The 23461-nt window shown below is 44.0% G+C and overlaps 1 protein-coding gene across 13 annotated transcripts in view; it reads right to left on the minus strand.

Annotated features, from left to right (window-relative positions):
• LOC119650369 (protein alan shepard) overlaps positions 1 to 23461 on the minus strand; it is a 460805-nt gene that overhangs the window by 426992 nt on the left and 10352 nt on the right. Inside the window, exon 1 of one of the 13 annotated variants that reach the window (XM_038053096.1) lies at positions 6152 to 6917. The exons of 11 other annotated variants lie outside the window; for them this stretch is intronic. Coding sequence is in view for 1 of the 2 variants with exons in the window: in XM_038053093.1 (XP_037909021.1) it covers positions 5713 to 5757 (45 nt within the window). In the remaining variant the exon portion in view is untranslated. Of the gene's footprint in view, positions 1 to 5712; positions 6918 to 23461 lie in introns of those variants that run through there. One more of the 13 variants, XM_038053093.1, reaches the window with a different exon arrangement.

Here is a 23461-nt window from a genome sequence, read left to right on the forward strand (position 1 = left end):
CTGATCCTTTATTATTTTTATTTTTTATTAGCGGCCTTCCCCCTCTTCATACTTGTTTCTGTTTGCTACTTCCTTCTTCTAATCTCTTACGGACATTCCGTATCCTACCTAAATTCCACTCAAAACCTCGGAGTCACTTTCAACAATAAGCTCCACTTCGACACCCATTGCCTCGAAATCGCCAATCGAGCAGTAAAATTGTCAGGTTTGATACTTCAGAGAATGCATGAACCAAAATTACAGAGTACAGATCGGCTAAAAGGAGAATCAAACAGATGGACGGAGAAGAACATTGTTTTCTTTTTTTCGCTGGAAAGTTGAAGTCCGGCGCTGATAAGCAAAGGCAAAGCAGACCCTGAGCTGCCGTTTCCATACTGACCACTAGGTACGCTTGACACAGCTGGGGAGACGCTCGAAGGCCTCATCAGGAGAAGACTCACCGAACCGATACATATTACTTATCCCCAAGGCAATTCGATTTAAAACCGGGAGATCCATATCCAACGATGTCATCAGAATCAAGCGGCTCGAACTATTGCCCGTACGTTAAAAGTAATCAAATTATCTATCCTCGATGAACTGGCTTCATTGGCTGATGAGCTCGTACATGACTTTCCGCCCACCGCGGCAGTTAGCACGCCATCAGTCGCTAACGCCACTGCAGCTCGATCCCCCACGACCGAATCCCTAGCCCAAGATATGACACAGCCATGCGCGTCTCCTTGGCTCAACTCAGCTTCCTCACTCGGAGGCAGGGAGAAAACCGGCATCAAGGGCGCCCCACATGGAGATCTCGATTCAGACCATGCAACAGGTCGAGAACGCGGATCACAAATGCAGACAAACTCTTGTTGGTTCCATCGCAACTACGGCCGTCACGCAAGCAACTGGAGGCCCCCGAGCTGTTTCCTGGATTCCTTCCAGGGAAACAATTAGCACCGCCTCAATACAGGCGGCGGCGGACGGCGCTACTTCAACTTCCACTGAAAACCGCCTTTCGTGTACGACAGAAATTCGCACGCCAAATTTTTAGTCGATTCCGGCTCCGTTACGTCGCTCCTTCGGAAGTTAATTCTGAAGAGGAAGCGATCGCGCCAAGCTCTTACGCTTAATGCAGCTAACTTCTTATCGATTGTCACGTACGAAACTCATAACCTACAACGCAATTTACGGTTACACCGACCGTTCCACTGGACTTTTACAATAGCCGACGTCGACATGGCCACCATGGGGGCGGATTTTCTCTGCCACTATAACCTGCTTATCGACATTCGAGGTCATCAGTTGAGTGACACCTCCATATCAAAGTGCTACATAGCCCTAAGTCCATGGCATCTCCGCCGCCAACCACACTAATTCGTCTGCTGGAAATCTGGCCGTCAAATACCAGGGCATCCTACAGGAGTTTGCCAACCTTTCCCAGCCAGACGGTTCGGCAGTCAAACTGCCTGACCTTCCGATTCGCCATCAGATACATACGCCTGGTCCACCGATTTTCGAACGCCCTCGGAGACTTGCCGGCCTCGTCTCACCGCAGCCAAAGAGGAGTTTAAGCGACTTCTGATCCTGGGAATCATTCGTCCCTCGTCCAGCCAGTGGGCGAGCCAACTACATCACGGGTGACTACAGGCGACTCCATGCCTGTACAACTGCGAATTGCTACCCTCTTCTGGTCGTCGTGGAGCTACCCTCTGCTGCAGGAGATCGACGGAACAATTTTTTCAATCATAGACCTAAAGATGGCGTTCTACCAGATCTCCATTGCGGAGGAATCCCTAAGCAGATGCGTTTTTCCAAAGCAAATTCGCCATCGCTGAGGCAACTACCACCATCTTCCTCAAACCTGATGCCCCGTTGGCTCTAGGCAACGACGCTTTGGACTTCGCCATTGGTGTGGCTCTCGAACAACAGGACCCTGACGGAGAATGGAGACCGCTAGCGTCCTTCTCTAGGAAGTTATCCGACATCGAAATATGCACCCAGGATTATGAGCTACGGTTAAAAACTTTCAAAGAATTCCCTAAAGCAGATCATTCACGATCTACACCGATCACACACAGGCCCCTCGTTTACAGAGTATCCCAACGTACCGGATAAAGTGTCGCCCAGGCAAGCGCGCCAGATGGATTTTATTCTCCGATTTAATACCAAGCTGGCTCTCGTCAAGGGAGAAGGCAGCGTGGCCGCTGAAGCACTTTTCCGCTTCGTCACTATTGCCATGCCCGCAGCGCTAAATCCAGAGACAATTGCCTTGGCGAATGTCGAAGATTAGGAGCTTCAGCATATACCCAAATAAATCAAGCCTAGATCTCAAGCCGTTCATAATCGACGACTTCTCCATCTCCACGAAAACAGTTAGACCTTACCTGCCATCAGCGCTTACGACCGGCAGGCCAGAGCGCTCATCGATAGATGAATCAGTCTATTTGGGACACCATTAACGATTACGACGGCGAAACTCTTGGGATTCTCGAGGATATGCATTACACGTTACCACCCACAATCAAATGGAATGGTAGAGCGCACCCACCACATGCTAAAAAGGGGCCAACCAAGAACGCCATGACCTAATCTATTGCCTCTGGTCTTGCTTGGCCTCCGCACCACTTTTAGGGAGGATTTGCAGGCATCCCCTGCGGAGATGCTGCCAGGAGAATTCTTCTCTACTCAGAGCCCTCCTGACGCCTGCCCCTCTACATTCGTCGAGAGTTTCTGCAGCCTTGCGCAGACTATGTTATTAAACCAACGCCGACTTCGAGACATATTACGGAGAAAGATAAGGATCTACCATCACTGCCGCTACCATCGGCAGCGACATCTCCGTCAATTTGCACGGTCCAACAGGGAGGATCCTTTCTTTATCGACAATCACAGCCCCCAAGCGCCACAAAACGATTTCGTTCAGCCCGCTTCCAGCGAACATCACTGAAAGGGGAGTGCTGTGACGCCGCCGTCGGCCAGCCAGTTCCTCCCATCCATCCGGGCCGCGAGGCATGTGGAAGTGGCAGTACGAAGTCAACATTTCGTGAGTCTCTTCAGCACACAACACCGCTGAGAAGTAAAGGAAGAAGAAGACTCCCATTTTTTGCAAGACGTCAGCGCGCGCGTCCGATCCCAATCTGTGTACAAGTTAAATGAATGAAATAAACTTTGTGTAACAAAATTTTACTTAGCGAGCTTAGGAAAGCTGAAGAATAAATCCCAAAAGTTAATTAACTGACATAACGATACTACAAAGGTTCTTCACCATGCAAATACCAAAAGTAGCACTTTTGGCTTCACATAAGGAAGGTCACCAGTGTGATTAATATCAGTTTCATTGAGCTTGGACCGATATATAGGAACATTTAATTGGAACGATGTAGGTCTGAAAACATAAACGAAAGGCTATGCAATCTGCGCTTGCGAGGCACATTTAGAAATATAAGCCTCATTAACGTTCACGCTCCTACAGATACCTGGTTTGCGCGGAAAGCGGTCCACAAACATACACTGATTCGACCACAAATATACTTGGCCCCAGCCACAAGAAAAGCTGGAACGGCTGATTCGGCAATGAATGCAAGCTAGCAACGGAACGGAAGAATGCTACATACCGAGTAATGTTGTATTCTCAAAAAAACGCGGGCACGCGCGGAGGCTTATCATGAACTCCGTCGAGAGAAGAAGCGACTTCATAGACGGAAAAAGGAAGGTTAGGAGAACCAAGAGGTCTGTGATATCGAAAAGTATAGGGAGCAACCGCACGGTTTTTATCATAAGTTGGCAGGAGCCGATGGAATTACAGCCGAATTGGTTAAATATGGAGGCGGTTCATCAACTGATGCTCAAGATGTGGGACCGCGAATTAATGCCTAATGACTGGCAACGAGACATTATCTATCCCATACATAAAAAGGGGGATATCACGCAGTGTAGCAATTATAGAGGTACCATCTAGAAGATATTCTCCGCTATCTTGTTAGGTCGGGTAGCGCCATACGCCCAGAACATCATTGGCCCATACCAAAAACACTTTAGAGAACAGAACAGATTTTCTCTACGCGGCAAGCGATGGAAAAACTGTTGGAATATGGACATCACTTGCACCATCTTTCCATCGACCTCAAGGCCGCTTATGACAGCATAGCCAGGGTAAAACTGTACACGACCATGAGAAAAGTGGGTATCCCAGCGAAATTGATAGGACTGACTAGGCTGACCCTGACTAATGTGTGAGGCCGGATAAAAGCAGCGGGATCACTCTTAAGACCGTTCAACATCAACAACGGTCTAAGACAAGGGGATGCTCTATCATGCATCCTCTTTTCTTTAACCTGGCCCTGGAGGAAGTGATTCGTGATGCAGATGTCAATATAAGAGGCACCATCCTCTTCAAGTACACTCAACTAGTGGCCTACGCTGACGATATTGACATTATGGGAACAGCAACCCGAGATATATATATTCAGTCAAATCAAGCTGGCGACACGAGATCTCGGGCTGCACATTAATGAAAACAAGACGAAGTATATGGTGACAATGTCAGCGCCAAAGAAACAGCAACATCGAATTGCACTGGTCAAATGAAAACAATAAAGATAAGAGAAGAACTATAATTTTGAGACCGTTGAAAAGTGCCTAAGATGGAGAGATGGCGTGGGTCAGGACGCCAAGCAGCTTTTAGGGATATCGAATTGGTGGACCCCGGCGCAAGATCAAGATGTCTGGAGTTCCTTGCTAAGGCAAGCTTAGATCGGATACCGGTTTTTGCGCCGTTGATGATGATGATGTAGGTTTGATGTGTTGAACCATTGAAAAAGAAAGAGACGTCTGTAGTTGCCTGGATCTAGCTGGAGCAGGAAACCAAATATGAAGCAAAGCTTTTTAGTTTTCTTTTTGAACATATGAAGTTACGTCAGAAAAGCCACACCATCATCAATTTGAACAATCAGACAGTGAGCCCCATACTCTAAGAAATCTGAAGTGATTGTCAATTTTCAAGAGATGTCTGGTTTGAACTCCAGCAGGATAGTGAAGTCGTATGTCACATCTACTTCATTTCCGAGGTAAAGAAAAAAATGTTATATATTCATGGGTACTGACCTTGAGACGCTAGGACTAAGCTAACACCACGACAATATTCACCACCAAGAAAGGGTAAACTTGCATCTGATTTCAACATCGGGACATATAAAGTTTGTTATGACCCACATTGGGCGCCATTTGACTTCAATTATTTTGCGATTGCTGACATCTCTTGCTGATCGATACAAGGATATGAGCCTAATCTTTATCTAAATCGAAGCATAAGACAATAAAAGAAATAAAAGTTCGAACAAATTAAAAGGAAGCATAACACGTTGCTGTCCATGAAACTTTCGATTGCTCTCCATCCCCAAGATAAATCACAATGATTTATGGAATACGGCAACACATCCATCTCCAAGTTTGGTATGAGCACAGCCGGAACCATTCGACATTTTCAGAACATGAGGTATATAAATAAAAAGTCCAACAAAAGGAATCCACAGCATCCTTGCTTCCATTATTAGGCCTAATGGTGGAAGAGCGACACACAAGGCACAAATGATAAAGGATGAACGTTGTCAGGATAAAACACAGTAAATATGGTCGAGAAAGAATAGGAAAATTGGCAATCGTTCTACGGAAAACTTCTAAACTAGAGCAAAATACTTTTCAACTAAACAATCTTTCTAAGTATATAATTACCATCATTTTGAAACTGGCTCTTCTAGGGTCCAAGAGCACTACCATAACACAAATGCGGAGAGCGATCGGTAAATGGAATGTGTTGTTCGTGTGTTCTGTATTTTCTTGTTCTGTTGTCTAGTCTGTTTGCTTTATCTCTAATCAAACACTACCTTCTTGGGGCTGTGGTTCTAATGGCTTCGAGGAGTGTCTTCCTTTTTGCTAGTCGACAACGCTACAACACCGCAAGTGGCTTCACTTTGTGCTGGAAATTTGCATGGGGTTTGCCAAAACCGCGATCACAGTCAGAACACACAACAGAAACAATTGTATGGAGAAGCGTTGATGGGATTAAAGGATAGCAGCCGAAACAGAAAAAAGCTCTTAGCATATACACGCAACCTTCGCGTCAGCCAGAAGGTTTTTGTTCAATTGCTTGTTATACGTTACTCTATTTTACCGGATGCCTGGGTTAATCTGACTCCGCTGATGGTGTCGGCGACCACAACGTGCGACGAGAATCTCAAGTCCAAAAGGGTTAAGGTGAGTCCTTCTAGCTTCTGTCCGCCTTCTTCTTCCGGGTCGCTCACTGCCGGCACAATGCAGTACTACCCAAATGGTCTCACTCGGAAAGTCGGAAAAGTCTCGCAATAATTCAACGTGTGATACTTCCGCTTCTATGCAGTTAGACGGTTTCCCTTGTGCACCTGCACTGGCATTCAAAATGCATCTATCGATTAAATTAGACGTCGCCGGGGTACAATGCCGGTGCAACTACCGGCGCACAATACAGGGAGCACAACAAAAGACGAGACAAGCAAGGTAGTGATACGGTCACAATGCACACGCCAGGCACACCGGCAGTCTTGTCGTTAAATTGGCGAGACACACGGTTCCAGTAGCGGGTGGATAGGGCTTATCACTCATTCACTCACTTGACGGCGGGGCGGGGTGTACAGGCGTGCAAGCGTGCAGTTGTCCAATTAATCGCGGGTCGGTTCACTGCAAATACTACTGGGGGCAGCAGACGGTAAAAAGTGCACTCACTATTCACTAGCAAATCACTGGATGCCGGGGTTAATTAAAACAGTCTCGCAATGCTCGAAACAATGGGGGTTGCTTATGTGCTTTTCTCGGAGCAGATTTCCTGAAAGAATGCTGTTTCGGTGTCGGTAAGTACTATTGAGGGATGCTGCCGAATTTCAAGAGTGCGACTAGTGAAGCGCTACTACTGGGCACAGCCACTCCCTGGACAGTGTTCGTGTTTTCGTTTTCATTCGGTCGTAAGCTTAGAACCCATTATGGATGCCAGAAAATGCGCCGCACCGCAAATCGTGTGCAAGTGTGTGCCAAACTACATTTCCATATTATAGTCGAGGATGAATAAAAAGGACATTGTATGTTAGGAATGCCGTTGGGAATGATTTGACGTTGTACTAGGATTAGGACCTTTAGGATTTAGGGGAGGGGGATTTAGCACTCCCAATCTCTAGTTAATATTCGAAGCAAATATGTTTTCGTTGGCGGATTTTTTTGAGATAATACTATCCTGCAAGGACGAAAAATAGACACTCAAAACGAAAGGAACGTAAAGACGCACGGAACGAAGCTCTAAGATTAATGAAGAAGGATGCCACTGAAAAATCTTATTTGTGCATCAACTTAAGAAGGGAATAGATCTAAAATTAAAGGAACGATCCTGTTTTGGGTTGCCTCGAAAATTGAATTGGGATAATTTTCCAGGCAACCCAAAACAGGATCGTTGCTACTTTAATTTTACATCCGAATTCTAACTAGCAAACATCAGAAATGTACCCGACGCAACAGTGAAAGTATGTTAAGTACTAAAGGCAGGAAGGGCTAGTAGAAATTTTTTCAACTAGGTCCCCGCACTATCGTTGTTCATTTGAAAGTTTTGAAGTTTCGAAGTCCTCGGAATTACTTGAAAAACCTCTTATGTCAGCCTTGCTGAAAAAGTATCATATAAGGTGCCTGCGGGCATCATCATCAACGGCGCAACAACCGGTATCCGGTCTAGGCAGGCCTTAATAAGGAACTCCAGACATCCCGATTTTGCGCCGGGGTCCACCAATTCGATATCCCTAGAAGCTGTCTGGCGTCCTGACCTACGCCATCACTCCATCTCAAGCATGGTCTGCCCCGTCTTCTTTTCCCAGCATAGATATTGCCCTTATAGACTTTCCGGGCTGGATCATCCTCATTCATACGGATTAAGTGACCCACCCACCGCAACCTATTGAGTCGGATTTTATCCATAACCTGACGGTCATGGTATCGCTCATAGATTTCGTCGTTACATAGGCTACGGAATCGTAGAGAGCCAAAAATTCTTCGGAGGATTCTCGCCGCCTGCTCGATCTGAATGAAGGCAGTTTGTACGTCTCGGGTGGTTCTTCCCATGAAGTCGATATCGTCAGCATAGGCCAGTAGTTGGGTGGACTTAAAGAGAATCGTACATCTTGCATTTACCTCAGCATCACGGACCACTTTATCGAGGGCCAGGTTAAAGAGGACGCATCATAGGGCATCCCCTGTCGTAAACCGTTGTTGATGTCGGCGGCTTTAAAGTCGATGAATAGATGGTGCAACCGATGTCCATATTCCAACAGCTTTTCCATCGCTTGCCACAGAAAGAAAATCTGATCTGTTGTTGATTTGCCTGGAATGAAGCCTCTTTGGTATTGACCAATGATGTTCTGGGCGTATGGGGCTATCCGGCCTAGCAAGATAGCAGGGAATATCTTATAGATGGTACTCAGCAACGTGCTACCTCTATAATTGCTGCACTGTGTGATATCTCCCTTTTTATATATTAGGTCGATAATTCCTCTTTGCTGTCCCATACCTTGAGCACAAGTTGATGAACCACTTGGTGTAACTGGTCGCCTCCATATTTAATCAATTTGGCGGTAATTCCATCGACTCCTAGTGACTTATGATTTTTTTGACCTAATACTAGCACTAAGTGCCAAGCATTTAGGCTCGGAAATCCTACCCACATAAAAACTAAAGGGGCGCTGGTGGTGGTGGCCGGTGGTAGGTTAATGGGAGAATCCGTCGAGAACGTCCCGCATCATCAAGCACGTATGCAGAATGATGTACTTCTGCATTGTTTGAACCAGACTGTGCGAAAGTCCCAGGACATCAAGGGAAGCCGTGAGGGATTTAAGTACAATTATGGGAACTACAACCACCCGCTCGAGACGCCAAATTTCTTTAATTTCCCGAGCCAGTGGCTCATAGTTCACCTTCTTTTCCACGTATTACCGTTCGATGTTGCGGTTATGGGGGATAGCAACATCAATTATATATACGGAGCGACCCGACGTGTCAACTAACAGTGTGTAGAGTATGGCGATCAGTCAGAACTTGCCGGTCCAATACATGCTGTAAGCAGACCTATCAAGTACTGCTTGCGGCCCATATCGGTAAACAGGATATGTTCCTCTGATCAGCCCATGCTTGTATGCAAGGTTTTGATGGATCACCTCATATACAGCATTATGCCTGGTAATGTATTGCACCGATGCCATAACAGTACAGCCAGAAATGAGATGATCCAACGTCTCTAACGTCGAACCACACATTCTGCATTGGTCGTTCTCCACCCGTTCTTTCATTATGAGCTTTTTATAAGCTCGCGTGGCGACCACGCCGCCCTGAATGGCACACATGAATCCCTCCGTCTCAGCAAAGAGCTCCCCAGCACACAATCATCTGTTCGACAAATACAAATCGATAAATGGCTGCCAAAGACAATTCACGTGTTTACCGTGCATTGCCTTCGATTTCCATTCATCGATCCACTCTTGTTCCGACTTCACCCCACTCAGAGGATTGAAAGATCGATCCTTCAAGTTAGGTGGAGTCAGTCCACAGTCTGCCTTACAGACAGCCGCATGCAAGGGACTCGCCTGCTCTTTGCCGTAAAAATAAGTCGCTTTGGCGATGATGTTGTGCCGCCATTTCAACCACGCCCCTACCTCCAATGTCACGACACAGGTTCATCCGCATGTCGCAGGAATCCTTCAGATCACCAACTCGAGCATGGGTTCCTTGCAGAATTCCTAGCTGCTTGTAGAAATCTGTCTCGGTCATAGCTTCAATGTGGAGGTCACCAATGCTATGTCCGGCATGCGGCTCGTGATGACCTTTGCGAATGGCTTGGACTCGACACTTATCTGATCCAAACTCCATTCGAATATCACGGCTGAACATCTATTATTTGCAACAGACTTCTAAGATGGTCGTCAGTAGCAGCATAGAGCTTGATGTCATCTAAGTACATCAAGTGTGTTAGATCGCACGTAACACGTAGGGCGTACTTTATTGCAAAACCATGCCCTCTAGCATCATTCAGTAGCCATGAAAAGGGATTCATTGCCATACAAAACCAAAGGGGAGTCAACGAATCCCCTGGAAGATGCCCCTCCGTATACAGATGGGTTCTGAGGTATTAGCACAGATGTACACATTGATAAGGTGGTATGCCACCCTTCCATGACTGTCACCAAAAACTATTAGTTTCAGATCAATGCGATACAGATGTAGGACATCGATTAACCAGGTATGCAGGACGCTATCGAAAGCCTTGACATAATCGATATAGAACTAAAGAGGTTTTTTGGCCTCTAGTTGCTTGTCCTTCCCGACAGAAAGTTTCGGCTTTAGTATGTCCAGAAATTCAACTACCCAGTGTCTCACTGGGGATGGCATAGTTCCGGCAAACCCCCTGCACTTTATTTCTCACCCGTCTGCTGGCATTGCCAGTGCTGATCTGAATCAATCTAGCAATGTCCTGCCTTTGTGTCTTATTTATTTATTATTTATTTTCTATTCAATGTTCAATATCACAATTTATTATTTTTGAACAAAGTAGTACTTGGACTTTTCTCTGGCCAGCGGACGAGAACAGAAAGGCTTTTTATTTCCTTGACAAAATTTATTACTTGGACAAATGTCATACCTGACATTTACCGCGCCATACCTAACATTTGTGTCCCACCCACTACCAGGCCATCTACCGACTTTGCTGCGGACATTAATACAGCGACGGAGGAGAATTCGCAATTAGCGCCTCCGCTGCACCGCCACATCACTCCACCCCCTGCTGAAACCACGCGATTTCAACGAAGCAAGCCTTCCGCGCGATCCCGTCAATGGGAGAATTGATTCATCCGCTCGTGAAGAGTGGCGACTACCGCAGTATCTGAGGCATCGACACAGCTAGGGGAGCATCTGACTGAGGAAATAAGAACAATGTTGCCTCAACAAGCTGTTGTTTAACTGTCTCAAACACATGGAGCCTTTAGTTTTGGGGCCAGACAAGTAGGCGTTCAGGATTGCTCCATGATGAGCGGCCCTGGACATGAAACGACGATCGAAATTTAACATGCCCAAGAACTTTCGCAGATCCTTCACCGTGGTTGGTAGTGGAAAACTCTTAATCACCTCAACCTTGTCTGGGTGAGGTTGGATACCGTCAGGGACTACTATGTGGCCGAGAAATTTCACCTGCCCCTAGAGGAATGTGCATTTTTCAACGTTTGGGATAAGTCCGACCTGAAGGAGACGTTGAAAAATGCACTCGAGATGCTCTAAGTTCTCAGATTCGGAAGCGGAAGCGACCAAATCATATATAGATATACCAAATATATATACCAAACAAAAGTTTAAGTTTCGTAAACCAGAAAGGATGAACCTCGGGAAAGTCTGCGCAGCGTTGCGCAAGCCGAAAGTCATCCTAGTGAACTCGAACTCGGGAGCTACAGGGATTTGGATCCACGGGTGTAAAAACACGACAATTGGGTGAGTGGTATGGGATATAGGTCTGAAAAGAACTGTCTGAGCGTTTAGACGCCTATAATCTCCGCATAGCTGCAATTCGCCGTTTGGCTTAGGAACCATATCCAATGAAAAAGACCAGTAACTGTTTGATGGTCTGCAGATAACCTGTTTCATCAAATTTTCCTTTTTCGCAATAGCAAGCTTCTTGGGTGAAAGAGGATGCTTCTTTGAGAAGATTGGAGAGCCGATGGTAGTGATATGGTGCTGCAAATCGTACTTCACCGGCTTAGAGAAACTACTTTCCATAGTGGTGTTGCGAAATTTTCGAAGGATACAATAAGATACAATTTTCAATCACCGCTAAGATACATGAATTTTTGCAAAATGATGTGTGGGAAACCGAACTTTCAAGGACCAATCCCACACAGGAGTGGAAGACCAACAGTCAGCAATTTTCGCATTCAATCTAAAGTATAGCCCTGCCCACTTGGTTGGTAATAGAGCTCGGACGGAACCGGCAGTTGAGAAAAGTACTGTGACAAGCATCGCCCCCTCTGCATTGCATTTGGGGAAGGCGTTTGACTACGCCTCACACAAAATTATTCTACCGCGACCAGAATATTGAAGTTCGAACTGTGACAGCTATATCAAAACCTCATCGATCTCTGTCAATGTTCATCGAGGAAATACCCCCCGCCATCTCTTTGCTATTGTTATAGACACTGTCACATGGAACATCCAGTGCACTACACACTGCCCTAGGTAGAAGATATTTTCCTAGCATCTCATAACACAGCTTTCAAGCAACAGATTATTTCGACGACTGATTTCAATGAAGCAGGTACCCTGAAAAGAGCGATTTAAATATCTCGGATCAGTGCTATGAATGCTGAACTGCGCTTCACGCATGACAACTGTCATTATTTATGAGAGAGGCATCAACGAGTGTCTCAAACCAAACATTTGCCACAGTGTCGCCCACCCTGTTATCCTTTATGTTTATAATTACAGGCTGATTATCAACGACAATGACCGCCGCCTCGCGGTAATGGAAACAAAGAAGTTGGGCTAGTGACGGCATGATAACACCTGAACTGAGAATACCCGGCAATCGATGTTGGATTGCACCGATCGTGAAAAAAATCCAAGGGAGGCGCCTTCGATACTATGGACATGTAATTTGTGCTAAAGAAAACTCACTTATTAAAATTGGTGTGACTATTGTAGTCAGTGGAAAACGAGCAGAATGCCGCCCAAAAGAGTGGTGACTTCATACACCACATCAGTCCTGTGACCTGAAGAAGGCGAATTACACCCTCCCTTGCGAGTTCGTCCTACCGCAGCACGACCGCAGTCAACTATCAGATGACTTTCGCTCAAATTGTACAACATGGGGGCGATCACACCTTTAAATTTTATCGCAGTAAATTCTTCTCCTAGCTAAAATCAGACTTACCTAGCAGCGGGTGATTCGCAAATTCGAAAATCGTAAGTGTGCAACCAACATTTTGACGCTCATAATCCATTCAAATCCAAATTAAAATTTCATCTTAGCATCATATAATGGCTGGACGCGGTCGTGCCACCATGGGTAGATCGTAGCTAAGGACTACACTCGTAATGCTAGATGAAACCGAAAGTTGGGACATTTTTCAACCGTTTTTTCATCATTTGGACAACAAGAAATCGGTCAATAATTTTACTCCCCCAGGCCTTGAAATCATAAAAAACAGTAACAGAATTAAAGCACTCGAAAATTGGATGATATTTTCTAAATAAAAACGTAAATGAAAGCTGTCGAATATTAAGTCCTCCGCCCTCTCAGTTAACACCGCGATTTATATTTTACTAGATATTGTCAACTAGAAAACGTGTCCTTTTTTACCATTGTAAGATGTATACTACTGCGACCGATTGCGTATTCTCAATCTCCATCTCCTTTCAGAACATACATGGTCGGACTCTTTTAAGACAACTTGACCCTTGTTACAAGCCCAACATTCTGAAGCTGATATGATGCTGTAACGATGTGCAACTTGGTCTTGAAACTTCCGATCCTTTCAATCCGTGACTAAAATTTAAATAAATCAAAAATCGCATAATAAAAAGGTTAAAATGAAAAATATCTCTGCCCAACGTTGTAAATCCTCCCCAATTGCTATTTCTTTTTCAGGGCTATGCCAAGCCAGTTGATAACGAAGGTAGAATTGACTCAAATTGAAGAATATATCGACGAGTATTTTTGTTTGAGGATTGAGGGTTGGATAGGGAGTAACTTACTCCTACTTTCCTTGGTCTACGTTTTGGGTTTAGTACCCAAAGTGGATGCGAACTTAGGACCCCTCTCTCAAACAATAATCTAGTGCCGGTCAAACTTTGGTCGAAATACAATTGATTTATGCTGGTTATAATTCCCACTTATGTTGAGTTTTATGAATGAATAAAAAGGAGCGTTGACTGTTAAGGGTGGAATTAACTCGCAATACTTCACTTCAGACGGCGGAGGCTCACCACCTATGCTAAGCGAAGAAGGAGGATTAAAAGACCTAATAATAAACCCCTTATGGCTCGGCATACCTTCCGATTCGCATTGCCGAAACTGCAGAAAAAGGAGAAACCCTCATCCACTTCCTTCAAGATTGCCCAGCTTTACCTAGAACCAGGTTACTGACACTAGGAAAACCAATCTTAAAGAACCTCAGGGAGATGTCTAGTTGCAGGATGGAAAAGTTACCTCCTTTCATGAATGCTAGGGGCTGGCTCTGAAGATCTGCACAGGCTAAACTCCACCTCCCCCCTCCTCGCCTCCTTTTTTTACCACAGCTAGATAGCTAGTGGTCCTAATAAATGCTCGGGCGTAGAAACTACGATCCCCCCCCCGCCGCTTTTTTTTCAAAAAAGTACTTAGGATTCGACTCCAAAGGGATGCCAACTTTGAGATCAACGTGCATGGTATTGGAGGATAACGACATGTTTTCTCAGAGAGAAATAAGCTTTCGTTGAAGTAGGACCCCAACAAGTAGGGAGTGACCAAAGATTCTTTTTAAAAATGGTTGGGAGTTGTACCATAAATACACTGGATTGGAATGATCCTTGCGGACGAAATTTCAAAAGTACAATACTTCTAAAAAAATTCTTATCAAAAGATAGTCACTTTATAACTTCTACACTGTTCAATCGAACAATACCCAGCATGAAGTGTGCACATTTCCACCCCATAGGCCATAATATGCATTTGATTTTCAAGTACTCACACAACAGTAGTAAACCGGCTGATTGAGCCAGAATGAGATGGATTACACACGAGACAGCCACGAATGAAGCCGCGTGCTACCACTCGGGGAATGCTACTCGTCGTAGCATATCCCATTCACCTCACCCCTTCCCAGATCCCTTGGTCACATGAGCAAGAATTCGATTTTTTGAACGGGTTATCTGCGCCTGCCTGCAATCAGCTGGTTGTCTTCGTCGGCCGCAAAAACCGGAAACCCTCTATGAGCGATGTGAATCGAAGGTGAACCGAGTTTGTGCAGGTTTTCCATATATCGAGAGGGTACACATGTTTGTGGAAAGCTCTCTTCCATACCTTGTCTGCATCAATTTGCATAAACAAATATGACGGAGACACATAACGAAAGTGACCACGTTGCATCGTTACTTCAATTAAAATGAGAAGTTTTTTTTGCCGAGAGTTTCATGACTTAATTCCAGCCAGGAAAAAGGGACGCAGGGTATGGTAGAGATGCGGAAGTTCGTGTAGGTGACGGAAGTGTGGGCTCACTACATCTCATCCGATTCCTCCGGCGAACCGAGAAGAATACGCACGCAAGATTGCTTTACACAGTTGAATAGATGTTGCCAATTTCCTATTGATTACAGATTAATATTTAATGCCCACATATCCCTAATTTTGTCCTGGATTGACGAAGACGTCTCCCGTCTAAATTACTTTCAAACAGCTAACTCCGCCACAGATTACAATTTGCTTAACTCAGAGACACCCGTCTTAACAGCATTTAATCCTTGGCCAAATAGCTTTTAGTCACTAACGTCAAATGCAAGTTAGGGTAGCACTGACAGCATCCTGTTTTTCGGCAACAACGTGGAGGGTGGCTGGCTGTCAATGTACACGGTTTCGGTTTAAAAGGGTGTCACTCTCCCCGGAAATCGGGAATGATAGGGCACGAATTCCTCCGTTGGGGATTGGGGGCTGGAGGCAGTTATGATTTAAAAGCACATTAATTATTAACCACTTTAAATTTAATGTTGCCTGTCGTCTGCAGTTAAAATGTAGAACTGATCTAGGACAAGTGTAGATGGAATTTTAAATTGTTGTGATAGTGCTTGGCAAGTAATTTAATTGGGATTGCTGGCTCTAGCGAAGCTCTTGAGTTATGGGATAACGACCCTTTGAAGGAGACACGATTGGGTCATTATCTAGAGTTCATTTGATGGAAAGTTTCCTAAGATAATTAGCTTGTGAGGCTTTAGCATATGTACCAGCAATTATTGCAGCATAGCATGCTTTATTGGTTCCTAAGTACGTAAGTACCGTTTTAATTAAATTATCAGCCGATCCTTTTGGAAACCAACATGGTTGTCACCCAAAATCGCTTGAAATTAATTGAAGTAAAAGGTCTGAGAGCCTGAGAGTTGTAAGATTTCGCTCCGAGTTGGAGTACCTTGCAAACTCTTATGTAAGGGTCCTTCAATGATTATTTAGCATTGTTCACCTGAATGAAGAGGTAGTCGGTTGGCTACCAGTGAAGAAAGGACTATCGGAAAGTTGTATTCGAAACATAGCATATTTGTAAACTCAAAGTAAAAATGTATGTGGGCACAACACCACTGATGTCCACTTAGGCTAAATGGGTTTGTCTATCTTACTTTATTAGCAAGCGAAAAAAGTGAGTCCTTAGTTACTAACATATTCTACCTATTACAAAACATAGAAGTTGAGCTGGCCTTCTATCTGTGAAATTTTGCATAGATATTTCGTTAATCGTAAAAGTAATTAGAATTGTAAAAAGCTTTGTAAATATATTGAAGTTCCCTATTTTGAAAGGTAGTCGAATTTGGGGCTGAGAACCAAACCACTTGGCCAGGATCGCTTAGTGGTTGTTAGGGTGTGATTTGAATGTGATGTTCATGTAATATCACAAAGTGATGTCACCTTGAAAAATGAATTATCACATTACCATCGAGCGATCCATACAATCAAAACATCACGAAACATCCCTACATTACCAAACAACACATCACCTAGCAGAGTAGTAATGATTACATTGCTCTTGTGAGGTAGAGTTTTGTAATGTCCGCACCAATGTGACATCATATCAATTCATATCACCACTGCAATGTATCGTTCGATACATCACACCATTCGACGGTGGCTTGTAAGTCTGTCAGTGCTATGATCCCATATTGCCCTGGCCTGTTTTTGCATGAAAAAAATATTTCGGGTACCTGTGCGAACATAACTCTGGAGACTTTTTTGCACAATCCTAAGTAAAACAAAAGTCAATACAGGTTACCATAAGTGATAAATGATTTTTAGTAATATGATATCACATCACAAAAAATCGCCGGGTAATGCGTTCAATACATTACACCATGATCGCGCCTTCTCGTTCGCAAGAACCATGACGTCCTGATCATTGCATGTGAAAGTATCTTACAATAGGATATGGGAATCTTTTTTCCCTTCTCTTGCATGAAAGAGTTCAATTCTACTTGGTGCTTGCGGTACATTTTCCACTATAATATTGCACATCACATCACCCATCAAGGTGTTGTTTCGCGAACACCTAGTAGTTAATGTCGAAATGAAAGGTCGCAATTCAAATCTCATTGGTAACAGAAGGGTTTATATCGTAACTGGTTGTCGAACGAGTCAAGTCAGAGTCCCAAAGTACTTGTATCGACTTGAAACGAAGATCGAATCAAATTCGGACTGTGATATTAAAATTTCAAACCTATATTTTGTACTTTCTGGGTGTCGGATATTAACCAAATATCTTTCGCCTTAAATCGCTGATGTAGAAGATAATTGGTTTCAACAGGACAAGATTATATACCGCGCAACACGAAAAAATTTGACTCCACTGCAAGAGAAATTTGCCGTCCGCGTTATTTCGAAATTTCGTTATTTCGTTAGCTCTAGAATTTGAGGAAGCGTTGTTTGTAAAAATAGAAATCTTATTATACTCCGAGGCTTTAATAAAAGAAAAATTAAAACAAACCAGAAAATAATATTCAAGAGACTAGAAACGCAATCGCTCACTATTTCTATCTACTTGTTGTATTGCCAGGAGGCATTCCTCAAGGTTAAGTTTTTTCAGCCACCTTGTTTTCCCTGTTCACCACTGAACTGCCTCAACCGAGTTCTGACCCTAATCCTGTCAAAATCATACAATACGCAGATGACCTCATCATTTACACGTCCACCAAAAATACTTCCCTGTGATGGCTGCAAATCGCTCTTTCCCCTCCTAAAATACAGCGCTCCAACGCCCCAAAAAAATAAGTTCGGCGTCCCAGATAGAGAGACTCCACCTGAGAGAACGGAAGATCTTCCAACATTGTTCGAGGATCTACAAGAACGAAGATCATTCCAAATATATCCCCAATCAAATCCTATATGATTCCTGTCATACTGCCCGCATCGACGCTGTCCTCGTCCATCACGACATTAATTTGCTAACCAAATGTTCACAGGGCAGAATAGTCTTCTACACCGATAATTACTCCCAGCCCCAATTTACGAAACATACCCATCCTTAGTATCGATCCCCAGCTCCTAATCCCCAATTCGTGCCTGCATGTATTCCATCCTACGCCCCGTCCCACCAAAATTTTATTAAAACTTCACCGACTTCACTTCACTTCCTTTTTTTATACTTTTAGTAATAAGTTAGTTTAGTCTTCAGATTATTCCTTAGATTTAGCATAACTGTTAAGGTAGACGCTAAGTTATTTATTGTTTCAATGTTAGTTATGATGAGGTAATCAAAAGTGTGTTTTAAACATGGCAGTGCAATTCTATGATAACTATATGGTTGCTCTTCATTCCTTGGTGGAGTATAGCGCCTTAAACATACCTACGCACCATTGTTCACGGTTCGCTGAAATGCACCCCAGGACCTCCCGAGATACCCGCACGCCTGCTCTACTTCTCTACTTCGCGTCAAGTGCTCACTCGTCGACCAACTTCTAAGAGTGGATTCCACAGCAGGGCCTAATTAACAATGACATTGTCACCTCTCCTTGGTATATCACTTATCCACTGCCACTTCCGCCTTCCGATCACATCACCCACGGGTGACATTCCTTTAGGTTTTTCCTCGATGCAGCACCATCATATGTCGCTCTGATAGTAGCTATTAGTTTCTCCTACGTTGTCGCTTCGTTGAAGCCCTATCAATTTAATGGCAATGTTTGTGTTCGAACAATACGCCACCAATGACGAGGCGGTGGAAGCTACAGAAATCCATAAACCTCCTACAATTGTCATTACAGTCGCCAAGGCCGTGCTTCTCAAGCCCACCATAGCATTAGGTGTTCTCAAACCCCACCTTAACATTCGAATCACCCATCACGATCACAATGCCACCTTTAGGAAGCCTCTTCTGAATTCCGTGTAACTGCTCGTGGAAAAAATCCTTCTGCACTATATTGGAAATCCCCGTTGGTACTTTGCTATCAGCGGAGGTAAGAATCCTTCCAGAAACCGGTTCCCAGGTCAATAGAGCGCGCCTTGCGGTAACCGTCTCGGCACCAGATTCGCATTTGCTACCTATCTCGTGCCTTTCCAGAGTACAAAAGCACATTGCTGCAAAAAGGAAACTCCCACCATCTTCTTTCGCTTAGGGTCAGAGTTTCCAACTTATATTCTGGGAGTTCTCGCTCCAGTTGGAGAAAGCGAGCATTCTGGTGATCCTCGATGCCACTGTCGAGGAGCATGTGCAAATTTCGGCTGTGTGTCAGCATCTCTCCGAAAATTGCAGGCTGCTATCCCACAAACTTCTATTCTTTTTAGTCACTTTTTACGACGAGCAGAGAAGATTTTGAATGCATTCTTAAGCCACAACTGACAGGGCATGATATCTAGAAGGAAATAAATTCAAACAGAAAATACAATTTTGCCATATTTGATCTTTATTAATAACATTGGAGTTGGGACCAAACTTTTCAATATTGTGAATTTGGAATCACCCCCTGTGTAGATACCTGACTGTCTGCACTAGTTGGTATTCCATATCTGGTAAAGTGGAAAACGTATAACTAGACCAATCAACGCTTCTAGTGAACACAACTAGTCCAGTCTTCGTAATGTAAACCCGTTGCGATGGCACCAAATGTAGAGTATTGACAGAAACCATAGCAAGATGGTCATTACCAGGTGCCTTAATAGAATTCTTTCCGATTACAATGTGGGCCTTCCTCCACCCTGTGAGAAAACCCCATTTAAGTCCCAGCTGTATGTTTGACTGTGATGACAAGATATCGCTTTTTTTCTTTTATTTCTCTAACTTACAGTTTTGCATCGGTTTTCGATCTGTAAGGCCTTAGTCCCCATATTATTTAACAAACTACCATGTTCTTCCTAATTAGTAAAATCGAGCAGTATGTGGCTGGTCGTTTAGGTCGTGTAAGAGGAGCACCTACTCCGAAATTTTCCAAATCGCCGCTTGCCTTTAAGCATTTAAATACAGTTCCCCGATGCATCTAATTGGTCGTGTGTCACCTTCGCCCGTGGCCCCAAAACTCTTCAGAAAACTCGAGTTTAGAAGACATCAACTGCAGTCTAATTCCTCATCCATATCCCCCCCCCCCTCATCCATATCTTCCCTCGATCCCCCCGAAATATATTGGTAACACTGGAAATTTAATGCCGAAGCGTTCGTGTAACTGCACTTTAGGATACGGCATCAAGAGTCAGTAATTGTCCAAAAAATGGTAGCGAACGATCCCGTTTCATGCGCTTCATGGCGCCTATTAATATTTGACAAAAATACGAAGGCACAATTCTTCATAGACACAGCCACCGATATATGCGTTTATCCGTAATCTAAACTTCAAAGCCCATACAAAAAGAAATGGTACAAGCTTTCCGCAGCCAACAGGAATCTATAATAGCAGCCGCTACTAAACCTACACTCGGTTCATTACCGCACTATCAAATTCTTCCAGATCTTCAGCACAATTATCTCCGAGGTTCCATAACCCAACAACCGAGGAAAGGTGGCAGAATGTGCCTATCAGGACAATTACTGTAGAAACCCTGTATCATAATATCATGCTAGAATTTACCAAAATAACGTACCTAGAAAGAGCTAGAAGATATAATGTCTACCTTACAATAGCAGGACAGCTGGGACTAGACGGTTCCCTCCAGACAAACCGAACATTGCAAAAACTATGATCCAGTTGGAATTTGCCCATTCATCTTGGGCTGCACCCCTACATAAAGTGCGTAAAAGAAATAATGTGGAATGTACGCAATTGTCGTGCATTCCACAGCCGGAACTGTGTCGACAAGTACCCAATTCAGCACATTCAGGATTCCGCCCTAGCGCTCTAGATAGTTTCGACAACAGACCTAATGAAAACTGCCATCAAAACGCTGTTTGACCTTTAAAAGTTTCCTTTTATGTATGAGTTGCAACCCACGAAATGCAGCGCAAGCTTTGCAGGGATTCATTATCAAGGCTTTGTGAGGACTCCTGCTAGTCCAACACCAATGAAGTATTAATCGCTTCATCTTCACTTGAAGAATAAGCCAACCGCTTACAAACTTTATTGTGAGGGATGAAAAAATATGGAGAGCAGCAACACAGGCACCACTTACCGATATTTTTCATAGCGGGATCAAAGGAAATTCACCCAATAAATGGATCTGAATCTTAAAAAAGTCTTTCTCATCCGAAACGCAATTTGCGATGCATCTGACTTCTCGATGGGAGCAGTTTTCCATCAATGGGTCAACTGCAGGAAAGCTCAGTTCGACGGAACTTACGACCGAGAAATCCTGACTATGTGCCTGGCGATAGAACACTTTCTTCATATGATTGAAGCATGGAAGTTCACCATCTTTATGGTGGATCACAAACCGCAAACCGTCACCTTCCAACAAAGAAACGAGTGCTCACCATGCCAATTTCGTAATTTAAATAATAACGAACAGTTTACCACCGTATCCTATGGCGACAACGTTGTTCCGAAGGGATTATCGTGCGTTTAGAAGTTTTTATCAACTAATTTGAGTACGGAAAGCGTTCGCTGACGAAGAGCTCAAAATACTACAAAAGGTAAACATAGGACCTCGACTAAAGGTACCGTAGGGCCGCGCCTCAATAACGATCTGAGGCACAAGAAATCATGATCGGGATTCTGATCCGTCCTGGATCTTCTCTCTCGATCGCCGCACTCGGGTCCGGAGACTTACGGCTCCACGCGCGCGGTCGAGCCTTTTTAAGGTTTTGTTTGTAAAACAAAACCTTATTAAAATCGGTTTACTGTCTGTCTGTCTGTCTGTCTGTCTGTCTGTCTGTCTGTCTGTCCGTCACACGCATTTTTCTCGGAGACGGTTGTAGCGATTGGCACCAAATTTGGTAGGAAAGTGGGAACTGTGAACGCTCACGCATATAGTGAGTTACATCCTTTTATGTCGAATTTAAGGGGGGGTCCCCATACATGCAAAGGGAGGCTGTAAATTTTTTTTTCATCAAATATAGTCATGTGGGGTATCAAATTAAAGGTCTCGATTAGTACTTTTCGAAGCCAGTCTTAGTTTTGACATTTGTTGTAAAGGTGGGGGGTGCGGGGGGTTGAAAGTGGTCATTTTTTTAACGAACCCATTCTCAGAAACTACCCAACCGAAAAATCTGAAAAAAATCAGGGGGCTGTCACTATATGGTGCCTAGGCTCCGAAATACCCTCCATACCGATGCCTGTTCAAATAAAGTTAATAATAGTACATTACTATAATTTTTAGTAATTGACAGGAAAACCCCCCTTAAGTTCACCCTAGAATCACAAAATTTTGCAACAATATAGGCTACAGCATATAGCATGATCCTGCCAAATTTGGTGAAAATCGCATTATTACTAACAAAGTAATACTAAGTCAAATTTGTCGCTTCTCTGCAAATTCGAGACTATGAATGTCAATATCACTTGAAAGTGGCTATTTTCACATAATATATGCATATTTTACGTGCTACATGCTAATGGGACAAATGCACACCCAAATCTCATCATAAAAGAAATAAACAAAACCTTTCATACCTGAAGCGTCTAGCTTCCGGTTTCCCGACTTATTTTTGTTTCTTTTCCAGTTTTAGCTGGCATTCTGGTTTTCATCGTCAGGCCGTCGCGAATTTCTTTGTTAGTGTTCTATTTTTAAATCCGGACCCACGCATCGGTGTAGACACGTTAATTTTCCACTAATGACATGTGAGGGATCAAAGCGTTCAAAGGACCCTCCCCTCCACATTCCCGAGCCTGGCTAGCACAGAGGCGTGCAAGAACGAGTCAACCGAGCACTTTGATGGAGCTTGAGTCTTTGTGGACGGACCTTCACAGTCAATTTCGCCAACTTTTTAAATTTCTGGGATCGCTCTTCCCCCTAGGTCGTTCTCGGGCAATTAGGATGATCGTTTAACCCTTCTATTCCATAAGTTCATTACAAGAGGAATGCGGTTAGTATTCGTGCTGGTGGCCACATCGCCACTTCAAAGCCGGTTATCAAATACGTGGAGGTGATGATTGGCACTAAAACCAATTTCAGCGTATCGACACCAGGGAGGAAGCACCAGCGTATGAAAGCAATCGAAGAAGAGTAAGCATTATTTAGCACTTAATGACGGTAAGGGTGTGCAACACCTTCAGAACAATCTCTGACAAGGCAGCGTGTGTTATTGCGAGAATGATCCCGATGGACAGCAAATGAGGCATGCTG

The sequence above is a fragment of the Hermetia illucens genome, chromosome 2 (genome assembly GCF_905115235.1).
Source record: "Hermetia illucens chromosome 2, iHerIll2.2.curated.20191125, whole genome shotgun sequence".
In the NCBI taxonomy this organism is placed as follows: domain Eukaryota; kingdom Metazoa; phylum Arthropoda; class Insecta; order Diptera; family Stratiomyidae; genus Hermetia; species Hermetia illucens.